At 34.5% G+C, this 25375-nt stretch overlaps 1 protein-coding gene and 1 long non-coding RNA gene across 2 annotated transcripts; both read right to left on the reverse strand.

Annotated features, from left to right (window-relative positions):
• Positions 1-3483: 3483 nt before the first annotated feature.
• Positions 3484-5417, reverse strand: LOC114408257. Its single transcript, XR_003665871.1, has 3 exons — positions 5371-5417; positions 4950-5032; positions 3484-3652 (listed from the first exon to the last, which is right to left on the reverse strand). It is a non-coding gene; the product is annotated as an uncharacterized LOC114408257 (long non-coding RNA).
• Positions 5418-18198: 12781 nt separating this feature from the next.
• On the reverse strand, positions 18199-19532 carry LOC114409443 (RING-H2 finger protein ATL52-like). Its single transcript, XM_028372908.1, has one exon. The coding sequence runs from the start codon at positions 19289-19291 to the stop codon at positions 18563-18565; it is 729 nt and encodes a 242-aa protein (XP_028228709.1). The 5' UTR covers positions 19292-19532; the 3' UTR covers positions 18199-18562.
• Positions 19533-25375: the final 5843 nt, after the last annotated feature.

Below are 25375 nucleotides of genomic sequence, written 5' to 3' on the forward strand. Positions count from 1 at the left end.
GCTCAAAATCATAATCCTTAAGAAACTCTAACCATCTCCTTTGTCTCATGTTCAGCTCCTTCTGACTAAACAAGTATTTAAGGCTCTTATGATCACTAAACACCTCGAACTTAGAGCCAAACAGATAATGTCTCCAAATCTTAAGGGCAAAAACTACAGCAGCCAACTCTAGATCATGGGTGGGATAATTCCTCTCATGAGTCTTAAGTTGTCTAGAAGCATAGGCCACCACTTGGCCATTTTGCATCAACACTCCGCCTAAACCCATCTTTGATGCATCACAATACACCTCAAAGGGTTCTCTCAGGTTTGGCAAAACTAGCACTGGAGCGGTCGTCAATCTTTCCTTAAGGGTCTGGAAACTATGCTCACATTGGGTATCCCACACAAAAGCTTGACCCTTACGAGTCAGTTTAGTTAAAGGTAGAGCCAACTTGGAAAAATCTTCTATGAATCTCCGGTAATATCCTGCTAAGCCCAGAAAACTCTTAATCTCAAAAATAGACTTAGGACTCTCCCACTTAAGAACAGCTTCTATCTTAGAGGGATCCACAGCTATACCCCCTTGAGATATCACATGCCCTAGGAAACTAACTTTCTCTAACCAGAACTCACACTTGGATGACTTGGCATAGAGTTGTTGGTCCTTAAGGGTATGCAACACAATCCTCAGATGTTCTTCATGTTCCTCTCTAGTCTTGGAGTATACCAAAATATCATCTATGAATACTACCACAAAACTATCAAGGTAAGGGTGAAAAACTCTATTCATGTAGTCCATAAACACTCCTGGAGCATTAGTCACACCAAAGGGCATGACCAGATACTCATAGTGACCGTAACGGGTCCTAAAAGCAGTCTTTGGTATATCCTCAGACTTCACTCGGATCTTATGATAACCCGACCTAAGGTCTATCTTACTAAACACACAAGCTCCTACCAGCTGGTCCATAAGGTCTTCTATTCTGGGCAAAGGGTACTTATTCTTAATCGTTACCTTATTCAACTGGCGGTAATCCACACACAACCTCATGGTTCCATCTTTCTTCTTCACTAGCAACACTGGGGCTCCCCACGGAGATACACTAGGCCTAATAAACTGCTTATCCAACAACTCCTCTAACTGTTTCTTAAGTTCAGGTAACTCTATAGGAGACATCCTATAAGGAGCTATGGATATGGGTCTAGCACCAGGTACTAAGTCTATGGAAAAATCTATCTCTCTCTCAGGTGGCAGACCGGATATATCCTCAGGAAACACTTCAGGAAACTCTCTGACAACAGGGAGGTCACACATAGAAACATTTGTCTCTATTTACAGGCTAGACAAGATCATGTATACTTGAGCATCTTCCTTTAAAGATGTCACAACTTGGTTGGCAGAGATAAACATCATATCCTTACTCACTCCAGAATCATCAAAGACCACACTTTTATCAAAACAGTTCAACAAGACATGGTTGGAAGATAACCAGTCCATACCAAGAATAACATCAATCTGGCTCAAAGGCAAACAAATCAAATCAATCAAGAATATCCTACCAGAAATCTCTACAGAACAATTCAAACACACATCAGAAGTTAACACAGAACCACTAGTAGGGGTCTCTACTACTAGATCTTTATTTAAAGAAGACACAGAAAGCTTAAGTTTTTCTACACACAAACAAGATATAAAGGAATGGGTGGCACCAGAATCAAACAACACAAGCAAAGGAATCCCATTTATGAAACATCTACCTTGGATTAGATCTTTGGATTTTGAAGCTTCAGCACCATTAAGGGTAAAGACTCTTCCCGTGGTCTTTGGATGTCTAGTTTGGTCCTTCGGGCCTCCACCCTTTTGCTCTTTCTTGGGTCGTGAACAATCTCTCTAAGTGTGTCCCTTTTGTCCACAATTAAAACATGTTACGCCTATATCGGGACAATTCGAGGAGATGTGCCCTGGCTTACCACACTTGTAAAAAATGATATGAGTGGAGAACGTATTGGGTTTGCTACCGCTACCACCTGCAAATCCCCTAGCAACAGTCCTCTGATTGTCATGGCGGTTACCATATTGCTTAGGAGGAATCGAATATGGTTTTCCTCGATGTTGAGGCCCATTCTTTTTGTTCCTCATTGGACCTATACTCCTATAATAGGCCGCCCTGTCTCGGGAGTCTTCATCCCAAATTCGACACATATTAACCAAAAGTGGGAACTGACGAACACCTTGGTAATTCACAGCTTGCTTCACTTCAGGTCGTAAGCCATTCAGAAACTTTACACGCTTGGAACTCTCACCATCTCTCCCTTGATAATGGGGAAAGTACCTCACCAGCTCCTCAAACTTGGCCGCATATTCAGCCACAGTCATACTTCCTTGCTTAAGCTCCAAGAACTCCATCTCCTTCTTGTTCCTAACATCCTCGGGAAAGTATTTCTCCAAAAACACTCTCTTGAAGGCATCCCAGGTCACATCTTGACCTTCAACCTCTAGGCATTGGCGAGTATTCTCCCACCAATACTCAGCCTCTTCCACTAGAGTATATGTACCAAAAGCAACCTTTTGCCTCTCCGGACATGCCATAACTCAGAAAATTTTCTCAATTTCCCTTATCCAGTTCTGAGCACCATCAGGGTTGTATCCTCCATTAAAAGAAGGAGGGTTGTTTCGTTGGAAGCGATCCAACCCCTGGTACTCAACAGCTCCACCAACTTCTCCTCTATTCGGATTCCCTATGGCATGAGCTAAGGCTTGAAGGGCATCCGCTATCGCACGATCATTCCGTCCAGCCATCACTCCCTATACACACCAGGGAGTTAGACATGGAAGGAATACACACAAACAAAGAACCACACAACAATCACAACCATTACAAATTCCTACTCAATTACTCTTGAGAGTTGATGCCTCAAGACATTAACACTTACTTTCCATCATTTGCATTTTTTGATCGCTTGCCATATCATTCCATTGCCCTTCACAAATTATACAGGTGGCCAGTCTGATAATTTGTGACCCGGCATTGAAATTCATGGTATAGCAGACATCAGAAAAACAAATTCAATACGACTACAACAATCAAATCTCTATAGCTCATTAAAACACAACTAGTGAGTAAGTGCTAATAGCAAACAACGAACATCAAACATCAGCAAACAACCAACACCAAGCATTCAACAAAACAACCAGAGAATGCACAGAAAAACATAGCAGACTCACAACTCACTGGCCGAAAGGTTCGACCTGCTCTGATAACACTAAATGTAACGACCCGCCTCGTCGCTACGGTATCCACACTCTAATATTCGATAATTTCAATTTTTATAAAAAGAACTCCCTTAATTTTTGATTATGAAAATAGAAGTGATTTTGTCACAACATAAATTCATCCAACAACACGTCATTACTTAAGTGAATATGCATAATTACATAGAAACAATAATTCGGTATCTGTCATACACATAACGAAAATTAAATATGTTCATATATATATAATTAAAATTCCAGTTTTACATCTTTAACTCAACAAAATAAAACTTAAAAACTAACTACGGAGGAGTTGATTACAAAACACAACTCTCGCTCAAAATAACGCCAATGTCATCACGTTAGCTCGGCGGCTCCTCATCAGAATCTTACTCCTTACACCCTGCCACTGTCATTCTGCTCCCACGAACAAGGTTCGTGATCATCACAGGTATCAACCACATGATACAAAATTGCAAGGGTGAGTTTATTATAAAAGAACCAATACCAATTCCAAATAACCACAATTAGCAAGGAACATAGGCAAACATGATAAGCATACACAACAATCATTATTCAACACTCATATCCAACAAATATTCATCATTCACATCCAACAATTACTCATCATCCATCCATGGACCCAATCAAGACTGCACAGAATGATGCATGCACCTAACTCAACACTCAGATGCAATGTGGTACGTACCAACAACAACCAATTCTCAGGAAATAGCCTAAGCATGTCCACACGACACTCTCACTTAGGGAACTGTGATGAGTTTGTCGAGACCACCCGGTTGTGCACGTAACAGCCCCCCTCCCATAGGTGATCAGCCTGGGAGCCCAAAGGTGTTCCCTACCAAGTGACAGCCCCCTAGTACAAAGTACACTTGGCCACAGTTACTCTATTTCCTGTGTCGTATGAGCTATGATCACGGCCAAAAGTAAGTGCCAAAGACCATGGACCAATTAAAGCACCTAAGCATCCCCTCAGGAATGCTTAGATTCTCTAACCACGCTAGTTACCCACGTCTGGGCCATCCGACAAGGTCAGTGCACTCTACCCCCCATGACATACACTTCATACGACGTATGATCGTGGCCAAAAGCTACTGCCAAAGACCCTGGAAGGTCAGTGCACAGTGCCCCCCACGATCATACACAACATCCAACGTATGAACGTGGCCAAAAGCTAGTGCCAAAGACCCTGAAAGGTCAGTGCATAGTGCCCCCCACGAACATATACAACATGCACATGCCAATGCATTTCCAACATCAATCAACAAATCGTATTTCCATGTCATTCACAACATAAATATCATCTCATCTCAATGACGTTATCAACAACAACAACAACCTCATTTCATATTCACATATTCATCAATAATAACAATTCATGTTGACATGGTCTTTATTAACAATATCATCATAATTATCATTATCATCACATATCAATTAAAATCCTCAATAGCAATATCAACGACAATTCAAACAAACACAACAATATCATTTCCACACGCACGGTCTTCAAACAACCAAAACAATATCATTCATCACAATACATATATATATCGCATCCCATTAGTTAGAACGTAATTTTCTTTGAAGAAAAATCAGCATGCAACAGGGACAGGCATATATGCTCATAGCTAGGTTCCCTGACCCTAATTATGGTGTTAAAACGGTAAATTTTATAATAAACTCCCCTTACCTATAGTGAGCTACCCCACGGATTCCTCGTCGCGTCACTTGAAGATTCCTTTTTGTCCTTGCTTGTCGATTCCACACAAGCCTCTACCATGCCAAAACAAAGGAGACTTAGTATGAATTTAAGAAAACAAAGCTAGTAACAGTGCTCTGGGTCAAACACCCACATCACTACATGAAAGAGCTGAGAGTATTTCGGGTTTTACAAAGGAATGTAATTTGGAAATTCCGATCACGCCAATGTGACTGGGGTTCAGTGTAGGTTACGAAAATAACATGCATTTCATGAAAGGTTAACGTTTACAAAGTCTCTTTCTCTAAGGTTTTTCAAAGGAAGCATAAGACATGCAATGGCGGTTGCAAAGTTAGAAAAGATGCAAAGACAAGATGGAACTAACAAGAAACAAGCATAGAACCATGGTTACCTCGAAAGAAAACGAAAGATCAGATTAGGGTTTTCGTTCTCTACCGAAACCGCAAGCCAAGTTGGAAATTCTGCTTCGGTTGAAGGGTTCCTCTTGGTGTGGGTTTTCAATGGAGAACAATGATGGTTTGTGGTGGCTAATGGTGGATGTGGGTGATGGAGAAAGTACTTGGAACTTTAGAAATGGATTTGGAAGAAAGAAAGAAGAAGAAATGACGTTTTTCCTAAGCTACACAAAAGCAAAGGCTAAAATGCTTAAATAAGAGATGCTCTCGGGAACGGAAGCTTCGAGAACACTCCAGACATCTTCTCAAAGATCCTAACGGTCAGAGCATGGACAAGTGTCGTGTGAAGTTGCAGACCACATTTCGAGAAGATCCAATGGTTAACAAAGGTTGGGCAGCGTTTTTACCGAGGCAGCTTCATGTAGCTTTCTCTAAAAGCTTCATTAAGAGGCTCCTCCAGAAGCTTCATTAAGAGGCTTATAGCACACTCCATAAATCTTCTCAATGATCCCAACGGTCAGATCATGGATAAGTTTCTTGTGAAGTTGCAGACCAAATTTCGAGAAGATCCAACGGTTAACGAATGCTGGGCATCGTTTTTATCGAGGCAACTTCATGTAGCTTTCTCTAGAAGCTTCATTAAGAGGCTTCCTCCAGAAGCTTCCTCGTGGCTTCTTTGAGAAGCATTCTCAAGAGGCTTCTTTGAGAAGTTAGATCCTTATCTATCCACACCCCTCTATTAACTAAATTAACTTCCTTAAAAATAATTACGGATGAAAATAACGCAACAAATAATCAAACATCAAACATAATTACTAATAATATATATATATATATATATATCAGGGTGTTACAGTCACCAATTTTGATCCCAGCATCTATGATAGTGAGCTTAATTCTAGTAATTAGGGAATGAATTAACTTTTTTGTATTCACTAATGTTCTAATCAAAGTTTGCATTTTATTATTTCATTCACCACACATAATTTCTTAAATGAATTATTGGATGGCAGAATCCTCAAGAGGTGTAGCTGCAGATCACAATTTGGATTAAAATATTTTAAGGCTTCAACACGATAATTATTCCCATAATATTGAAAACGATGTGCCTAAATAAACAACAAAAATAAATAGTTGTGCCCCGTGCTATCCATGAAAAGTTTTAGAAAGAAAAATTAAAATAAAACAAAATTTAAGTCAAAAAAGCTTAGTTTATCTACTTAGTTCCTATGTACAGTGACATTATAATTTACAAGCAGTTAAATTCATCTCAGGTTAAGGTTATAATGCTCATTTAAAACAAGATGCATCATGTGACCAACACATAGCAACGAAGGAAAATGATATCCCTAGGAATAACTACTTCATAGTTGCACATACACATACACATAACAAATACATTTTAAAAAATAAGTTATACCATTCATGCATAAAAGGCTGAAATAATGGAAAAAACCAAGTATGTACCTCTTATTGCCTTTGCAGTCCGAGTTTGGCAACTAACTTAGGGCGAATACGAACCAAAGTCTCTGCCTTCAATCCCTTAAAGTAAGTTAGCAGAAAATATGGCATATTAGAATAGAAATTCAATTTGTACCAAAAACATAGAAATAGAAAAGTAATCAACAAAAAAATAGGAAAGTTATCTCTCTCTCTCTCTCTCTCTCTCTAATAGTAGTAATAATTAATTTAAAACCCTTCTATGCCGTTGGCGGAAAGGATTATCAAAGTCTCTCTCTCTCTCTCTCTCTCTCTTGGCTAAAACCAAAACAACAACTTTTCTACTAAGCCAAATGTGGTCCATACACAACAGAAAGTTCCATTCTGGAAGTTTCACGTAGTAGTATATTCAAATTTACTTCACACTTTTGTTTTTATCTTCTTCTAGTAATATTTTAAACACAATTTAATTAAACTAATCACACCATGCATATAAACAACCAGACCAAGCAAACCACAAGTAATCTGAACAAAAATTATTTTCTACAAATTTGAAATTGATGTAGTTTATCCAGAGACCAAATGTTAGCTGAATCTCTCAAGGTTTGCTCACTGGGCTAGCTCAATCTCTAACTTATCCAGCTGCTGCCATTTTACATTTTGCCAAATTCTCAAATCTAAGTTGCCAATGACATTAATTAATGGCTACTCACAAATCTTTGTTTGGAGTGTAATTTGGGTACCAATGGATTAAGAACATTTCACATCCACAACTATTTTATAGAAGTAAGATATAAAATATAATCTCAAATGTAGAGATATATCCAACATGCTTAACAAATAAAAATCCATCAACACTCAAACACACTGTCTCTAGTATACACAAATTAAAATATATACATCATTGATATTGGAGAAATGATCATCACCTGATACAAAAAAAGAGGCTGGCTTCTTATCAAACCCAACAAAACCAATGAGCACTATAGTATCTTCTTTGTCTTCACAGGATCCTCAATTGCTGCCTTCTTATCAAACCCAACAAAACCACCAACAAACACAAGTGGAAATGAGATGCCAAACCATAACAAAAGAAGCGCAAACATTGTTCAAAATGGCACAGCTCCAGAAGACCTTTGGGTTAAATTAGAGCATTTAGCACAAACAATACAGCAAAGGCAGTGGCAGGAAATATAAAGGTTGTACCAAATGAGATTTTCTTACTATAACAACATAATCCTGACCACATGACCTCTGATTTTGAATGTCTCTTAAGAGCCATGAATAGATAATTAGAAGCCTAAAAACTTATAAATGAATCCTTCATTCAAAAATCTTAATGTGATATGTGATACCTCTGCTCAGTTGATTGACTATGAAATCTTAAGAGCCATGAATAGACAATATATGTCTGCTCACTTCTTGAGAAATGACTATTTTATTGAGACTTTTAAGAGCTAATGTGATATGTTTTCTTGCAGGATTAACTTATAACCACACAAGTGTTATGTTCATAAATATACCAAGCATATCCAAGTTGCAATGGCATCCATTTACTGTTACTTCTAATAGTAATTTGGAGCCAAACAACCTAAGTGTTAAGTTGTTATTAAAGGTGAAGGAACTTGGAGCAAGAAGCTCTATCAGCTGCTTCCAACTCCTTCCCCAATGCAAGCACAATGGCAGCCTTGATAGCATCCAAAATAACTTTCTCAAACATAAATATGTACGTATCCACAAAGGTTTAAGAGAGATAAACATTACACAACATAGAGAAAATGATTCAAAACTTATAGAATATCACAAGTTTCCAATGGAACAATGAACTCACAAACCCACTCCAGGAGCTAAGACTGTGTCTAAAACCTATGAAACAACTAACTGGCAAACACACCTGAACTATTAATACCAGTGAAGATACATTATTCAGCATACAACAATGAACATACAGAACTTATTATTTACCTTAGGTTGCACTGTGCCACGAACAATGCTGATGATGGTGGACACCACGGTGAGCTGGCGGACACCAATGACGACGATGGAAAACTTTAATGGTTCAGGTTTTCGACGAGAGCGCAGGGAAGACAAACTCACGAGAGGAGAAAGAGATTTCGACGAGCGCGGGGAGAAAACCAGGGGTTGTGTTTTTAATTTAACTCAAAATACAACATCGGTTTTTCTAACAAAACCGATGTTAACATATAATTATTAACATCGATTTTATCAAAAAACCGATGTTAACCATATCTCGTTAACATCGATTTTATAAAACCGATGTTAACTACGTCATGTTAACATCGGTTTTTTAAAAACCGATGTTAATAAATTGGTGTTTATTACAAAGTATGGCATTGCATTTGTGTTAACATCGGTTTTTAAAAAAACTGATGTTAACAGTTACATGCTAACATCGGTTTATAAAAAAACCGATGTTAATTAACTAATCTTAATTACAAGTATGCCACCGCCCTTCTGTTAACATCGGTTTTTCCAAAAACCGATGTTAACACAGCGATGTTAAATGTATATTTTTTAGTAGTGTCCATATCCACAAGTTTTGGAGCAAATGAGATTAACACTAATTGAAGAAATGAAATAACTCAACTTTTTAATTTTATACTACGTTTAAAACATTGAAGGTGAGCCTTGGTACTATGATAAGGTTGGAGTTCACTTCATTTACTTAGAAACATCTCCCTCCCTAGATTCCACTAGGCGGTAATCTCTTGGGCAGACTTTTTACCTTTTTAAGGTTTTGATGAGCAAAAAAAAGAATATTAATTTAGGAGAGAAACATTTTCCTTCTAGGAAAATCATTTATGATAAATAGAAAATCCAAATAGCATCATCTAATCTTTAGATTTTGATCCAACCATTAAAACAACAGCCAATAGAATCACACTATAGAACTACAAAAAATATTCACAAACTATATATATTATGTCTTGTAAACTACTTACTTGGTGTAACACATGAATTCAGATAACTCAACCACAACATAGAAGTTCAATTTCAATAAAGCAAAACCAAGCTTTGAGCATAATCAAAGGAGTTCAACAAACCAACATTGGTGCGACTTTCAATTTGCTCTAGTCTGTTATCCAATAGTAAGAAATCACCATTTTCAGTCATCCACAATGGGAATTGCTGATAATAATAATAATTAAAGAATTGAAGACCCTCACAATTAACTTTCAGCAACATAGTCCAAGAGTCTACCATTCCAAACTCCTTCATTTGCCAAACTGAAAGTCGAGTTTCCTCCTCACAATGAAAAAAACACATACAACCCCAAAAAACCCCAAGATATTGTCTAAGATTGTCCATAATTATATTAAGACCACGAGGTAGCAACAAATATATGTATGTCTCATTCCTTAAATCAAATGAATTAATTACATACGGATTGTGACCAACTTTAACCTTGTGTTTGGATGAAGGATTTGATAATTTTTAAGAAATTCAAACACACAACATTTTAATTGTCTTGATTTAAATTTCTTTCATTTTATAAATATTTTGTTTGGACGAAGCAATTTAATTTCTTGTATTTTAATTTCCTTGTTTGGATAAAGTAATTCAATTTCTATAAAATTCAAAATTTCATTTTTAAATATTTATTTAAAAATAAAAATTTCAATATTAAATAAAAATTAAATAATTAAATATTCAAAATAATTTTAATGTTAGACAATATTTAATAATAAAAAAGTAAGTTGTTTTGGCTTACTCGTTGGTTAGCAAACAATACAGAGGCCGTAGGAACAGAAAAAGTTAAAATACAAGAAAGCTTTTAACTTCCATCCTCTGTTTCATGACGTTCACTTTCTCCTTCCTAACCTTCACCCTCACAATCTCCACCTTCCCCCTCCGATCCTGCGTCCTCCATCTCAAGGTCGTCGCATGCATCAAGGCACGTCACGTCTGGCATGAGTCCCAAGACACTTTGTCTCGCTCCTCTGCACACACGCCCTCTTCATCCATGCCACCGCCTCTGTTGCCCTCAACGGCGACAACAACTGGAAGTGCCTCTTCGTCTACATCATCCTCATGGCCTTCACCCTCGGGCCATGGGTCCTCACCACCGCAACCTTCACTTCGCCACTGTGAATTCGTATCCTCATTCACGCAATTACCTCCACCACAGAGGTGTATCTGATGACACTACTAAGCCTCACTCTTATGGTTTTCGTAATCGAAGATCGGGTATGAAAGAGAGAACGAAAGGCCTACCGTGTGAGAGGAGAGAATTTGAAATTCTTACCAATTAGATGGAATTTCAATTCCTATGATTTTAGTCTATTAAAATTCTTCTAAAAATTGACATAAATTTAAATTATTTAAAATCTTGTATTGAAACAACTAAATTATGATAGGAGTATTTCAAATTCACTAAAAAAATGATTTGTCTTATTTAAATACCCCATCCAAACACACAGTAACAGAAGTTGTTGCCATCCAGTTAAGAGTGTCAGCCACGTATTATCCAGGTACCAAACCTAATCTAGGAAAACCAGACCACCAACTTGCAATCTTTTTCGAATAGCTATCACCCATGCAGTGAACTATCACTTTTGTTTCCAAAGCTTCCTTATTCACAACCATTGCAACCTCTTTGTAAGTGTCTTTTGAATCATCATAGCCAAAGCCCATCTTCACATATGAAGATCTTTCATTTTGTATTATGCATGATTTTTGGGATCTTAACCTTGTTGTTGGATTCTAAAATCAAGCACAAACTCTCCTAAATCCACCTTCAAAAGTCATAGTTGTCAAACATACCAATTCATTACAGACCCCAACGGTGTCCTACTTGGACTTCAATGGGAAGCGATAACATCCCAATTTTTCATGAGTATGGTAGACAGTATTATTGTTTAGTTGTGTGATTGGGTAGTATTTTTTTAGACTATTGAAATGGTATAAAATGAGATATTACCATAGGATACCTTAACATGGATAAGCGCTTAAGTTTTTAAGCTAAAGTCTAGAAAGAATAAGGATAATTCAAAGAAAATTCTCTAGTCAAATAACGGTCGACTCATTAATGGCCTAGATGTTAATAATTAGATTTTGGTATGAAAATAGAAAGTAGAAGCTTGAAAGAAAATTAATAATGTAATAAGGTTATAAATTAAGTGGGGATAATTAAGGTTGATTAATGGTGATCTACATTTCATAGAATCTGAAAAGGGGTAATTAAGTCATAAGAGTTCAAAGTGGAGGGCATTTTCGTAAATGACTATACAACTAGTTTAAAATGTCTAATTATATGATGTAGAATAATTAAAATAAGTTAGAGTTGTAACACCCTAAAAAATTACAACTCCAACTAATAGATAAAACTCTGTGTTGTGTCATCTATGTGTGTATGAATTTAATTTCAATAGTTATATATATGTTTTTAATTATAAATTTTTTTGGGGTGTGTGTGTGAAGAATTGCATTGTACACTACGTGTCTATGTAATTTAGCTCTGTCTGCGGTTCACTCTGGTTATATGTATTACTAGGGAGACTAGCACAATAGTCAAGAAAGTTAGCACAGTAATCAAGACGTTAAGGGTAAAATTTATTATTTTTGGTAAAAAGCAAGAATACCCATTTTTGGCAAAATTCTACTTTAGCCTTTTTAAGTGAAAATTTCAAAAGTGAAGCACGCCACATTTGGTAGTGATGTACAGGTTTTTCATGGGTTGCCAAGAGTCATTCATGAGTCAAAATTAGGTGATTAAGATAAGCTAGCACCCTAATCCATTGGACCAAAGCCTTAAGCACACTTACACAAGCTTCATTAAAAACCCAAAACCTTGTCATTTCCTCTCATTTTCATATCATCTTTTAGGGGGAGTTTAGAGCAGCAAAACTTCTTCTTCTTGCTCTTGAAGGCTGGTCTAGAAATCTTGAAGCCTAGAAGTGTTGGTAAACAAGTTCACCCTTCACTCTAGCCTAGTTCATTCCTCTTCATCACTTGAATCTTCTTTCATGTTCTTGAGTTTTTTTGAAGCTTGTTTTTTACTCAAGAGAACTTCATTCTTGGCTGTACCCTTCTCTTTCATGTGGAGACTACAAGATGTAAGGGGGGTCTTTCCATTTCTTGAACCGCAACCTTGTCTTTTTTTGGAAGCTAGACTTCATTGTGTGTTGTTTTTATGTTTAAATTTCATATTTTCTGTCATGACTGGAACTGGATGATATGTTGCTTTTCTGAAACTTTTAAGGTTCAAAATGAGTTCTTTGAGTGTTAAAATATAAGTTAGCCTTAAATTTCACTTAAATCAGAATTTTCTAGTAAAACTTATGAATAAAACCAATTTAAGGATATTTTGTAAGATTAAATTTGTCATGAAATAGAATTGATTGTTATAACTATATGGACTATTTTAATTAAATTTTTGACCTTAAAAATGAGTCTGTTAGGTATGAAAATGTAGGGTAACATATAAGATTTATGAAAAAATGATTTTCAGAACACGTAGAAATTTGAAGACAAGTTTAAGAGTGAAACTTTGTGAAACACTGCAAGAGCTTGATATTAGACATTAGATGACTTAATTTGGTAATTCTAAGACTAAAAATGGATTTAGAATGAAGAAAACCTTAGGGGGTTATGCAATCCTACCCCCCAAGGGCATTGGATAGAAGACTCCAAGAAGATTGAGCCAAAAATGCAAGAGAAGGCCTTAGGGTTCTCATGAGCCTTAGGGTAGATTTCGGGCCCATGGGCTAAGTATGAGCCCACTTATCTTTATACATATTAGATTAAGGTTTCATTAATTTTGGGCCTTGTATTTAGGGCTCCATAATGTAGGTAGGGTACCCTAGAAATATAGGATTTTTTCAGCCCTTGTATTTTAGGGCACCTAGACTAGTTTTTGTATTAGGGGTAGTTTTGTAATTTCACATGCACTAAGTGGATATTTGATGTGTGTGGTTGGAAATAAATTTAATTGAATTGGTAGAAGCCCAATCCAATTAAATTTTAGAGGGGGAGGTGAGCATTTGCTTACTACGCCCCATTGCCACATCATATAGTCACACTTTGTGCATGTCCTTCATGCTTTTCATGCCTCATGACACCTAAGCACACTTAGTGGAGAATTTTGGAATTGATCTTGGATTAGTGGGCTGAACCATAACTAAAATTCACTAATCATAATTAGTGAAATTTTGGCTCCAAAGTTTGGCTCCACAAATTCAATTTCAAATTCAAGTGAAATTTGAATTTCCCTCCAATTTTGTGTGACACTTAGGCTATAAATAGAGGCCATGTGTGTGCATTTTTTAAAAAAACTTTGATCATTTGAATATTAACTTCATATTTCAGAGCTCTTTTAGAGCACAAAATTTCGTGCTCTTCTCTCCCTCTCCCTTCATTCATCTCCTTCTTCCTCCAAGCTCTTATTCATGGCCTCCTATGGTGGTGAGCTTCTTCTAGACTCATCTTCTCCTTGAAGTGGCGTCTCCTCTCTCTCTTCCTTCTCCATTCCACTACCATTCATCTTCCAAGAAGCAAAGGAATCCATTGATGAAGAAGATCCTAGGCCTACAAGCTCCAATGGAGCTTACATCATGTGGTATCGGAGCATCTTCATCTAGGTTATGTTCTTTTGCTTCCTTTATCTTTTTGTTCGGTAAATTCTCTTTAATTCCTTGTTCTTCATCTTATTCTCCTTGAAGTGGCGTCTCCTCTCTCTCTTCCTTTCTTCATTCCGCTACCATTCATCTTCTAAGAAGCAAAGGAATCGATTGATGAAGAAGATCCTAGGCCTACAAGCTCCAATGGAGCTTACATCAAGGGGTCCTGAGAACCACTCTAGGACCATCTTGTATTAATTCTCTAATTTGTAAGTTGATGTTGTATGTAATATTTGTCGATTGTATGATCAATGCTGAAATTAATTGCAATTGTTCTCTAATGGTTATTGTTATGCCTCAAAATGTTATGGATACCATTAATGTGATTGTTGAGATATAAGGTAAATGTCATGTTTAATGCTGAAATTGATTGTATGCATGTTCGATGACTATTATTATGCTTTAACTTTAAGTGAATATATTGTCTGCTAGTGTGATTGCTAAGATATGAATGAACGATGAAATTTTATGATTTCTTATGAATGCCTAAGACAAAGAAAGTGTGAACTCCAAAACTTATATTTGTGGCGTGTGATTTATATTTTTGCAATATATTGATATTTACCTGTATGTGCTTTGATCTGAGTCTAGGGGTGTCTGACCCTCAACAAATTGCTTGTCATAAATTTTGGGATGTTGTAAATATAGTCGTTATGTTATCGAATTTTTGGTAGATTTGAGTGAAAAGTGATTTCTATCTCTTGAGAGGCCTAGAATGGTCCCTTAAGAGTAATACATAGGCTTGAGCTTCATCTCTCTCTCTCTCTCTCTATATGTATGAATGTTTGTTTTGTGTGTTGTATGCCGCATGAGGGCCATGCACGCAATGTTGCGGAAAGATGCAAAAAGATTGAAGGAAGAGTAAGAAACTCTTAGTTATATCCAATCTGTGAGATCACGTGTTTTGTTATTAACATTCATCTGTGAGATGGTGTGATTATGGTTAGATTCCATCTACAAGATTTGTGAGGTATATGATTATGGTCCATCTGTGAGATGGTGAGGTATATGATTATATTCCATCTATAAGATGGTGAAGTATATGATTATGTTCCATTTGTGAGATGGTGAGGTTTTATGTTGAGAAATGGATGATTTACACAGTACACTAGGGTATGGTGTGCTGAGAAGTTCGAAGAACCTGGGGGAATTAGCGAGTGATGACTACCCAGCATTTGGTACACTCATTTGGCGTGAGAAACTCACAAGTCTCACTTTGTTACTCCTGACGGGCTCCGAGACTGTACTTTTTGGAGTTGGAAGCTTGGGGTCGATATATATCATACTTGTATATGGTGATCACTCCCAACTGTCATCCATGTGGTTGTGTAAGAACACCAATACCTAGGAGGCTTGGTGACATTGTTGGCCCCTATTATGTGTCGAGTGTGATAGTCAGTTGTGTTTAGTGTGATTATCAATGATGTCAAGTGTAGTATTTGACTATGTCAAGAGTGACAACCAACGGTGTTAAGTACTATAGTCATTTATGTCAAGTGTGATAGTTATGTGCTCTAGGGCATTGAAAGTATTGTTTCCCTAGAAAAATCATATGCCATGGTTATGTAAGTTTTATGCTTTGTGCCTTGTTTGTGGCATTTGAGGAGCAGAGGACTCACCCATATAACCAACAACTTTTAGATATCGACATCAGAGGAGACCATGATGATTTCATGCCTACAAATACAAAGGAGTACAAATAGTTGTTACAGTAGTTAGAATCTTCATCTAACGAAGATGAAGATGATCCTTCTGAGGATTCGTCTTGGATACTATTGAAAAAATCTTAAATTTATTCAAATTTCCACAATATAGAATTTAATTTAACATCCTATAAAAGAAATATTGAAAACAAAATTAAGTCAATTAATTGAAAAAATGTAAAATTACTTAAACGATTAAAAGTTAGCATAATATTATATTCACGTTGATTTACGTTGAATTTCATCGGATGTCAAGAAATTTTTTTAAACATTTTTTAAACAATGAAAGTTAATAATTATGAATTTAGTTATTTAATTTCAACTATTCTCAATTTAAATTAAACATTTATAACATCTTTTAGAAGTTTATAACAATTTTCTCTTAATTAAAATCACTTAATTTCAAATTACTAATTTACACACAACTATTCTAAGTTTTAAAAAATTATTTAAATAATTTTAAAAGTTTAAAATTTTAAGAAAGCATTTATACTGAATTTTAGATAATCCAAATTATTAATTTGAATATAATTATTTAATCCTAATTATTCTCAATTTCAAGAAAGCATAGCATTTTTAAAAGTAACATTTATCTATACTTCCCTTTTATAAATATATAAATTGTTAAGTATGCCTATTTGTGATTGCATAAAGTGTTATATAAATTGCTTAAGAGTTTCCATAAGAATATAAATTTAAAATTTATTTGTATGCAATTTTTTTTTTTTCTGAATGAGATAGGCAAAAGCCCAAAAGAACAAACAAACTATACATGAATACTTATAGCCGAAACATAGGCACCACAAAGTTGATATTATCCCTCAATAAATTTAAATTTATACGAATAAATTTATATGAAAAAAAATCTCACAATTTATTTTAAAAAAATTGTAAGGGCTATTTTTAAATCTAATAACTTTGCCAAGAAAAACTCCAGCCCCAAAACAAAGTTAAAAACTTTGCCAAGAAAAACTCCAGCCCAAAACAAAGAGAAGAAACACTACACTCCAAATTCCACACAAGATCTTCAACAACCGTACCCATATATCCATATCTCGATCAAAATCAAGATATAAAATGTAAACAAATTCCAAATCCAACCATTCGTGACAGTCATCCAGAGAAATACAGAGGAGATGGAAGCTGAACCAAGATTCTAATGCAAGTTCAACCCAAAAAAATAGAAAATTAAGAACCAAAAATTGGACTTCAGAAATTGAACATAGACACAACAATACTCCTTTTTTTTATACAAGCACGATTTAGGTGAGATTATGTAAGTATTGTTGTAGAGGGTACAACAAATCTTTGGTGTCTCAAAATCAAAAACAAAACCGCCAATCTTCCGTAATATGTGTTGACACTTGACATCACCTTCTACAAGGTACAGAGTACATACCAAAAGGATCCTTAACCAAACAGCCACCATACCAACTTTACCAAGCCATGGGCTGTGCATAGGTAAGTCTAGCATGAATTTTAAAATCAATCTTCCTTTTCTTTTTTGAAAACGAGTTTGACTTTTATTAAACCAATTTTGAATCGGTTTTAAAAATCGATTTCTAGAGCACAAAATCAATTTTAATCAAATCCAATTATAAATATAATTATTATTAAACCTTTTTTTTATTACAAAATACAGTTACAGAACAGATTTTAATGTAGTATGTACAAAACTAGTTATTATTCATAAAGACTAGTTTCAGAGATTTTAAACAAATGAATGCATAAGACTCTACTTAACAAGAAATAAAACAGGAATGAAAGTCTAAGGTGCAACATTTGGACTTTAAAATAAGTAATTTGAGAAATATGAAAAGGAAATGACTAACAATATTTTAACCAGAAAATAAAACCCACCATACGTAAAAAATAAAAATAAAAATAAAAATTATTACTTCTCCGGTACGGAGAACAATCAAGCTTACCTTAAATTATTGTGAGAAAAAAAATTATACACAACATAATATAAATTTAATTATATATATATATATATATATATATAATAAATTTATTAATTTTAATAAAATTATATTAAAAATCATATCAATGTAAACTGTCATTGCATCAACATAAAACTCACAATAATTAACCAATATAGTATATAATACAATGTAAAGACATAAAAAAATCTAATATTTAATAATCCCATTCTCAGAGGAAACAGAGCTCGTCGAGTCCACCGTAAACCAAATTTGCAAGTGTTAAAATTTCTGTAAAATTCACATTAATAATGATCCTGATGTTCAAGAATTTCTATTATGTTACAGATGTTTCAGAGAACAGTTGGAACTTACCATCAATTTGGAAGAACATAATTCATTCCCTTACTATATATGTATATGCCTTGTGAACATGGATCTATGTACCTGTTGAAGCAGATCTGTTCCCAATGTTAGCTTTTCTTATGTGTGATACCCTTCACCGTCACTCAAAGTATGAGCATCAAAGCTAACCACCTTCTCTTGTTCCTCGGAACTCTCAACAACGACAACAACATGGTTACTCCTTTGCTGGTGTTCCAAGGCATTAACAATGACTCTTGGTGGCGGTTCCATGGATGAATTCGGATTCGGACAAGCGGTGACAGAAGCACGACACAAAGGGCAAGTGGCATGAGACTTGAGCCAAGTATCAATGCAAGGGAGATGAAAAGCATGGTTGCATTTGGGCAACAATCTCAAGTCTTCATTCTCTTCAAACTCGCTCAAACAAACCGAACAATCGTGACCTTCCACCAAACCACCACGTTTGTTGTACTTGCAAACCGTGATGGATTTGATGAGAGCCTCATCTAAGCCAGAATTGGCAGAAGAAGAAACTCGAGCCAATTCGCTGTTTCCATCGTCTTCTGTTGAATCATTGGTGTTGTTTCTGCGCCTGCAGAACCTTGAGATAATGGTATAGTAAGTGACCAAGATGAAAGTGCTAGCCAAGATTCCAATCACAGCAACTATGAGAGGAGAGAATTCAAAGCCTGAAGGGTCATCATCGCCATCACCTAGTAGAATTGGAGGGGGAGGAGAGTACACTTTGTAACACCACTGAGGACAATAGATGCTGCAAATTCCTTCAGAACAATCCTTTGGAGTCCATGGATTTGGATTTGGATTTGAGTTACCCATAGACCCCATTATTATTATGTGAGTGAAATTTTACTCTTCTATCTATGAATGATCTCATGTTTTCTGTTCACCCATTTTGGATCTTAGTATAGAAAAGGAGGGAATCAGAATCACGAGATGGGAAATTGAGAATAAAGTAAACAATGGGGCGTACTTGAGAAGCAAAGCAAGAGTAGGTGATGGGAAATTGCTTCGTCACCTTATCCTTCTCCACCTACTTTTTCCTTCTAGTTTCATCTTCTCTTTTAACATGTACATCTTTGTTTTGAACCGATTTTCATCAATAAATACATATATGTGGACACTGGACAACAAAACTTACCAGCTCATAGATTTTGTTTGTATTTTGTACTGTTCTCTCAAATGTGGTAATATGCATCATCTTTTAACGTAAATCTTTATTTCGCCAATTACTGATATGAAACTCTAATTCGAATTACTAAACAACACATATACAATTGCACCAAAGTTTTATACTATCCATTAAAGAATAAATAGTCATTTTATTGTCATATTAATCATAAACTGAGAAAATTTAAAATAAAAAAAAAATCCATGAAAGCTTAATATATAAATCATATTAGTATAAAATTTAAAAAAACTTGTGAGTTAACTATATAATAATATAGGTTTATATACTCAAATGATAGTAAGAGGTTAAATTTCAACAACTTGTTTGAAAATTTTAGTTTTAAAGTCTTATGTGATAATAGTTAAACACTTTTAAGGACTAAAATAGTTAGTTATTTATCCTTTATTAATTTTATATTTAAATATATTTTTATTCCTAAAAATATCACCTTTTTATTTTACTTATTAATAAAATTTTATTCACTTTTAATCTCAATATTTTGTAAAAATATATTTTTTAGTCCTTACAAAGGGACTTCTGAGGACTAAAAACAGACTACTTTTGAAACGTTAGCAACTATAAATAACTATGAATATAACTTAAATATATCAAGTAGTTGTAAAATTAATCTAATACTTTTGTCATGTGATAGGTTAATGATTGCTTATAATTAATATATAAATTTTAAATTTTAAGATTTTATAATTTATCACATGACAACGCATCATCGCAACATTTATCAATCGTGCTCTCTTTGTTTTGTCGGTGCGGAAGATTACATTACTCTGTGTATTCCACTCTGTCATATGAATAATAAAAAGATTTAATCCAAAGTTTGTCATAAAATTATTTTTCTTCAAAAAGATACTTAAGGATATTCAATTTTTAAACTATTTTGTATTAAAGTCTTTGTACTAATTAAGTTAATAATGAAGTTTCAATTTTTCCTGACAATTTATTGTGCATAAAATATATCTAATAATATAATAAGAAAAGGTTATAATACGGTTCAAGATGATAATGACAAGTTGGAAGTCTTACCTATGACATTTTACAAACTTCATATATATATATATATATATATATATATATATATATATATATATATATATATATATTATATTTTCTTATTATTATATTAGTACGAAACAAGATTATCAAACTTGAGAGTTTACGCAGATTCGTGAGAGTTTCATAGACTCAACTCGTAAACTAGTAAGAGTTTACTTTATATAAAAATAATAATAAAATATCTAAAAATAACATACTAATTAAACATTTCAACAATATAATAAAACAAAACAGTAAATCATAAAGTTCAGAATATTTAAATAACCAAGTCTATAATACATCAGTATTAGACAATAACTTGTAGATGTTATAGTAGTGGTAAATCATTCTCATCAAGGATTTGATATTATTAGAGAACAAAAGTTTGATATTATTAAAGGTGAGAATTTTGTATTTGAGAATAAGACGCTAAATGAAGGTATCTAGGTATGTTGAATGCTAAACAAACAAAAAACAATAAAAAATGACTTACATTTTGATCTAATTTTTTAAACTTGCTAACTCGTTGACTCGGTGGTAAACTCGAGAGTCTACCGAGTTTACTTAGAGTTTATAAAGTTTACCCAGAATCTACTAAAAAAGAGTTTACTCAAGAGTCAAATCGCAAAGGACAAGTGAACTCGTAAACTCGTAAGAGTTAACGAGTTAACTCGAGAGTTTGATAATCATGATATGAAATAATTCTTATAAATGATTTATATTTGTCAAAAAATCATCAAACAATTAATGTAAATAGTTTTTCATAACATAATTTATTTTATACTTATTATCAAAATTTATGTTGGAACCTTCCATCATATTCTATGATGACATCTAGCATGAAGAAGAAAGTTAAGTGGTTTATCATGGACTATTTTTTTAGCCTTAGATTAATCTAATCTGCACAATAACAAGATGGATCCTTTGCACCCAATTATTTTGTTTTTTGTTTTAATTTTTTCTTCCTTCAACCTCAATAACCCCGCAGCGCGTCTGCTCCTCTATGTCTTCATGGGCAAGTAACTCAGTGGTCTCCCTTCCTCGTCATCGTTCAAATGGTTCCACCAGAAAGATCTTCGATCATTGGTATTTGCGGTTCACTAGAAAATGAAGAAACCTTGCTCAAAGTCAGAGAAAGCTTCATCGATCTTCTCTATACCCTCGTCGTTGCCGTTGTCCATTCCTCCTCGTCGTGCTCGCTCTTAGCTATGTGAGATCTTTGTCTCTTCAACCTCGGGGCAGTGACCTCCACCACCATTCGGATGGTGTTCGCCACTATAGACACTATATGGCAAGATCTGTTTGGGGTTTTTGGTGTTTATTTTCATTTGCATTTTTTATAACTATGTTGGTTTCTATTTAATCCTTTATGTAGCTTTCATGTCACTGACTCCTCAATTTGGGGGTGTCCTTGCCGGCATAGAAGTGGTCGCAGAAGATGTTGTGTATATTAGACAACTCGTCACATGTGTTTTGTATTTGGCACATAGGCCAAAACTAAAAAAAAAATAGTTCAAAAATGAGGACGAAAGAAAAGCGCCTTGAGTATGGGCAAGATATTTTGTTTATATTCTAATGCACAATATTTAATTATTTAACATTAAACTAACATTCAGATTTATATTTTTTTTCAAACTACAGGGTATGTCATGACTCAACTAGAGTTTTTTCTTCGCCTCTACCGGGAGTTACAAGAAGACAACCCGCACGGCACAACATGGCTTGATCAAATACCAAGGGAGCAATGAACCTTCGCATGGGATGACAGGAAATGATGGGGATGCATGACCACTAATTTGGGAGAGTCACTAAACTCGGTGCTAAAAAAATTCAAAATTTTCCAATCACAGTCTTGGTCAGAGCCACATATGAGAATTTAAAAAAATATTTTGTTGACCGTGGGACTCAGACTGATGCAATGATCGCCTCCAGACAAGTTTACACACTTATTGCAGCCAAATTCATCACCGAAGAAGAAACTAAGTCCAACACTCACTTCATTCAATAGTTTGACCACCAAAGATTTCAATTCCAAGTTGAGGAAAGAGTGGAATAAGAGAGAGAGGCATCGAATTAATGGGGAAATTCATTGTCAGGCTAGATCAAAGAACATGTGATTGTGAGAAACCTCAAAAGCTACATATGCCATGTTCACATGTCATTGTTGCATGTACGCACATCAATATAGATTACTTGCAATACGTTAGTCTAGTGTACACATTGGATTATGTGTCAAGTGTCTACAAAGTCCCGTTAGCAGACATGCATCATCATGATTTGTGTCAATCTAGTCATGAGGAGAAACAAAAAAGCTCGACCAAAATCTACAAGAATACGAACTAATATGGATGTGAGAGAAGGAGATAGACCAAAATAGTGTTCAATCTGCTAGTTGGTCATTCAAAAAATAGGTGTCCACACCGTCCCGAAAGTTTAAGTCAATCAAATTAAATTTTTTTTTACTATCAATGCATTTCTTTTCACATCATTCATAAATTAATAAAACATTCTTCAACTGTACAATTTAATAGTAATGTAAATCTTCAAAACAAATTTACATTATAACATTTTTAACTAATTTTGTTTATATTATAATCTTCTCCAATTTTATTAATTTCCTTTATTTATATATATTTCTAAAAAAAATTAAAAACTAAAATTAAAAAAAAAAGAAAAAGCACGTTGAGAATTCGGATTTTGAAACCAATTTTTTTAAAAACTCAATGTAAATTCGGGTCCCCCCAATCCGAATTTACATTGTGAATAGTAAAGTTGTATATTGGTATAAATAATGGGGGAAGTTGTATGTTGTGGTAATTTTTTTTTTTGTATATTTGAGAAAAAATTCTCCATATTCTACTATATATTATATAGTTTTTTGTGTAATGATAATGTAGAAAAATATAACATACATACTAATGGAGTGTTATTAATTAGTTTAACTCACTATTTGATTAGCTCATTGACTTGACGAAGTAGGCCATTGTTTGTTGAGCGGCAAATTTTATGGCACTTGATTTGTATATGTACGTAGCTTAGCTTTCAGTAGTACCTAAGACATGGTTGGTATGGCGAAGGTCCACCCCACTGCCACTCATGGGTTTCTTACGCGATTAATGGACAAGGTATGTCCAATTTGACTTGCCCACACTTCAATTAATTTCATTAAAATAAAATCATACTATTATTACATAAATTTTCTAAAGACATTCATTTAAATATAAATTAGCCCTTTTATCCTTGAATTGTTACAATTATCTATCTGTATCTATCTTTAAATACAATTTATAACAAAATATAAATATTTTCACAATAATTTGAATATTATTAATGTATTTTATATGAATTTGTCTTTTAATACATTATAAAGATTTCATTTTTTACTGTACTAATGTTCATCTTATAATTTAACTATTAATATAATTTCATGCAAATTTTTCATTGATGTCTTAAATAAATATATATACACTTATAATTTGAGTTGTATTTAATTTATGTACATTTTTAGTAAATACTTTTACATAAACAACTAGCAAGAATTTACTTTATTGCTACATATATTGAAGAACAACATGACCTGAGTAGAGTAATCAAATATTATTATATATTTGTGTAAATATACACTAATAATAAAATCTTACATACATAGTCAAATCTCATTATGTAAAACACTTTTTACATCGGTTAATTTGTGTATTCTATGTCGGTTATCAACTGTTGTCATAACTAATGTCATAGAAAGTCTGCACTTTCTACGACGATTCCATAGAAAACTGTTTTAAAAAAATATCATTCTAACATGATTCTTAGTTTAAAAATCATATTAAAATAATACATTTTTTGCTAGTGTGATTGCTAAGATATGAATGAACGATGAAATTTTATGATTTCTTATGAATGCCTAAGACAAAGAAAGTGTGAACTCCAAAACTTATATTTGTGGCGTGTGATTTATATTTTTGCAAATATATTGATATTTTACCTGTATGTGCTTTGATCTGAGTCTAGGGGTGTCTGACCCTCAACAAATTGCTTGTCATAAATTTTGGGATGTTGTAAATATAGTCGTTATGTTATCGAATTTTTGGTAGATTGAGTGAAAAGTGATTTTCTATCTCTTGAGAGGCCTAGAATGGTCCCTTAAGAGTAATACATAGGCTTGAGCTTCATCTCTCTCTCTCTCTCTCTATATGTATGAATGTTTGTTTTGTGTGTTGTATGCCGCATGAGGGCCATGCACGCAATGTTGCGGAAAGATGCAAAAAGATTGAAGGAAGAGTAAGAAACTCTTAGTTATATCCAATCTGTGAGATCACGTGTTTTGTTATTAACATTCATCTGTGAGATGGTGTGATTATGGTTAGATTCCATCTACAAGATTTGTGAGGTATATGATTATGGTCCATCTGTGAGATGGTGAGGTATATGATTATTTCCATCTATAAGATGGTGAAGTATATGATTATGTTCCATTTGTGAGATGGTGAGGTTTTATGTTGAGAAATGGATGATTTACACAGTACACTAGGGTATGGTGTGCTGAGAAGTTCGAAGAACCTGGGGGAATTAGCGAGTGATGACTACCAGCATTTGGTACACTCATTTGGCGTGAGAAACTCACAAGTCTCACTTTGTTACTCCTGACGGGCTCGAGACTGTACTTTTTGGAGTTGGAAGCTTGGGGTCGATAT

This window comes from Glycine soja, chromosome 4 (assembly GCF_004193775.1).
Source record: "Glycine soja cultivar W05 chromosome 4, ASM419377v2, whole genome shotgun sequence".
In the NCBI taxonomy this organism is placed as follows: Eukaryota; Viridiplantae; Streptophyta; class Magnoliopsida; order Fabales; family Fabaceae; genus Glycine; species Glycine soja.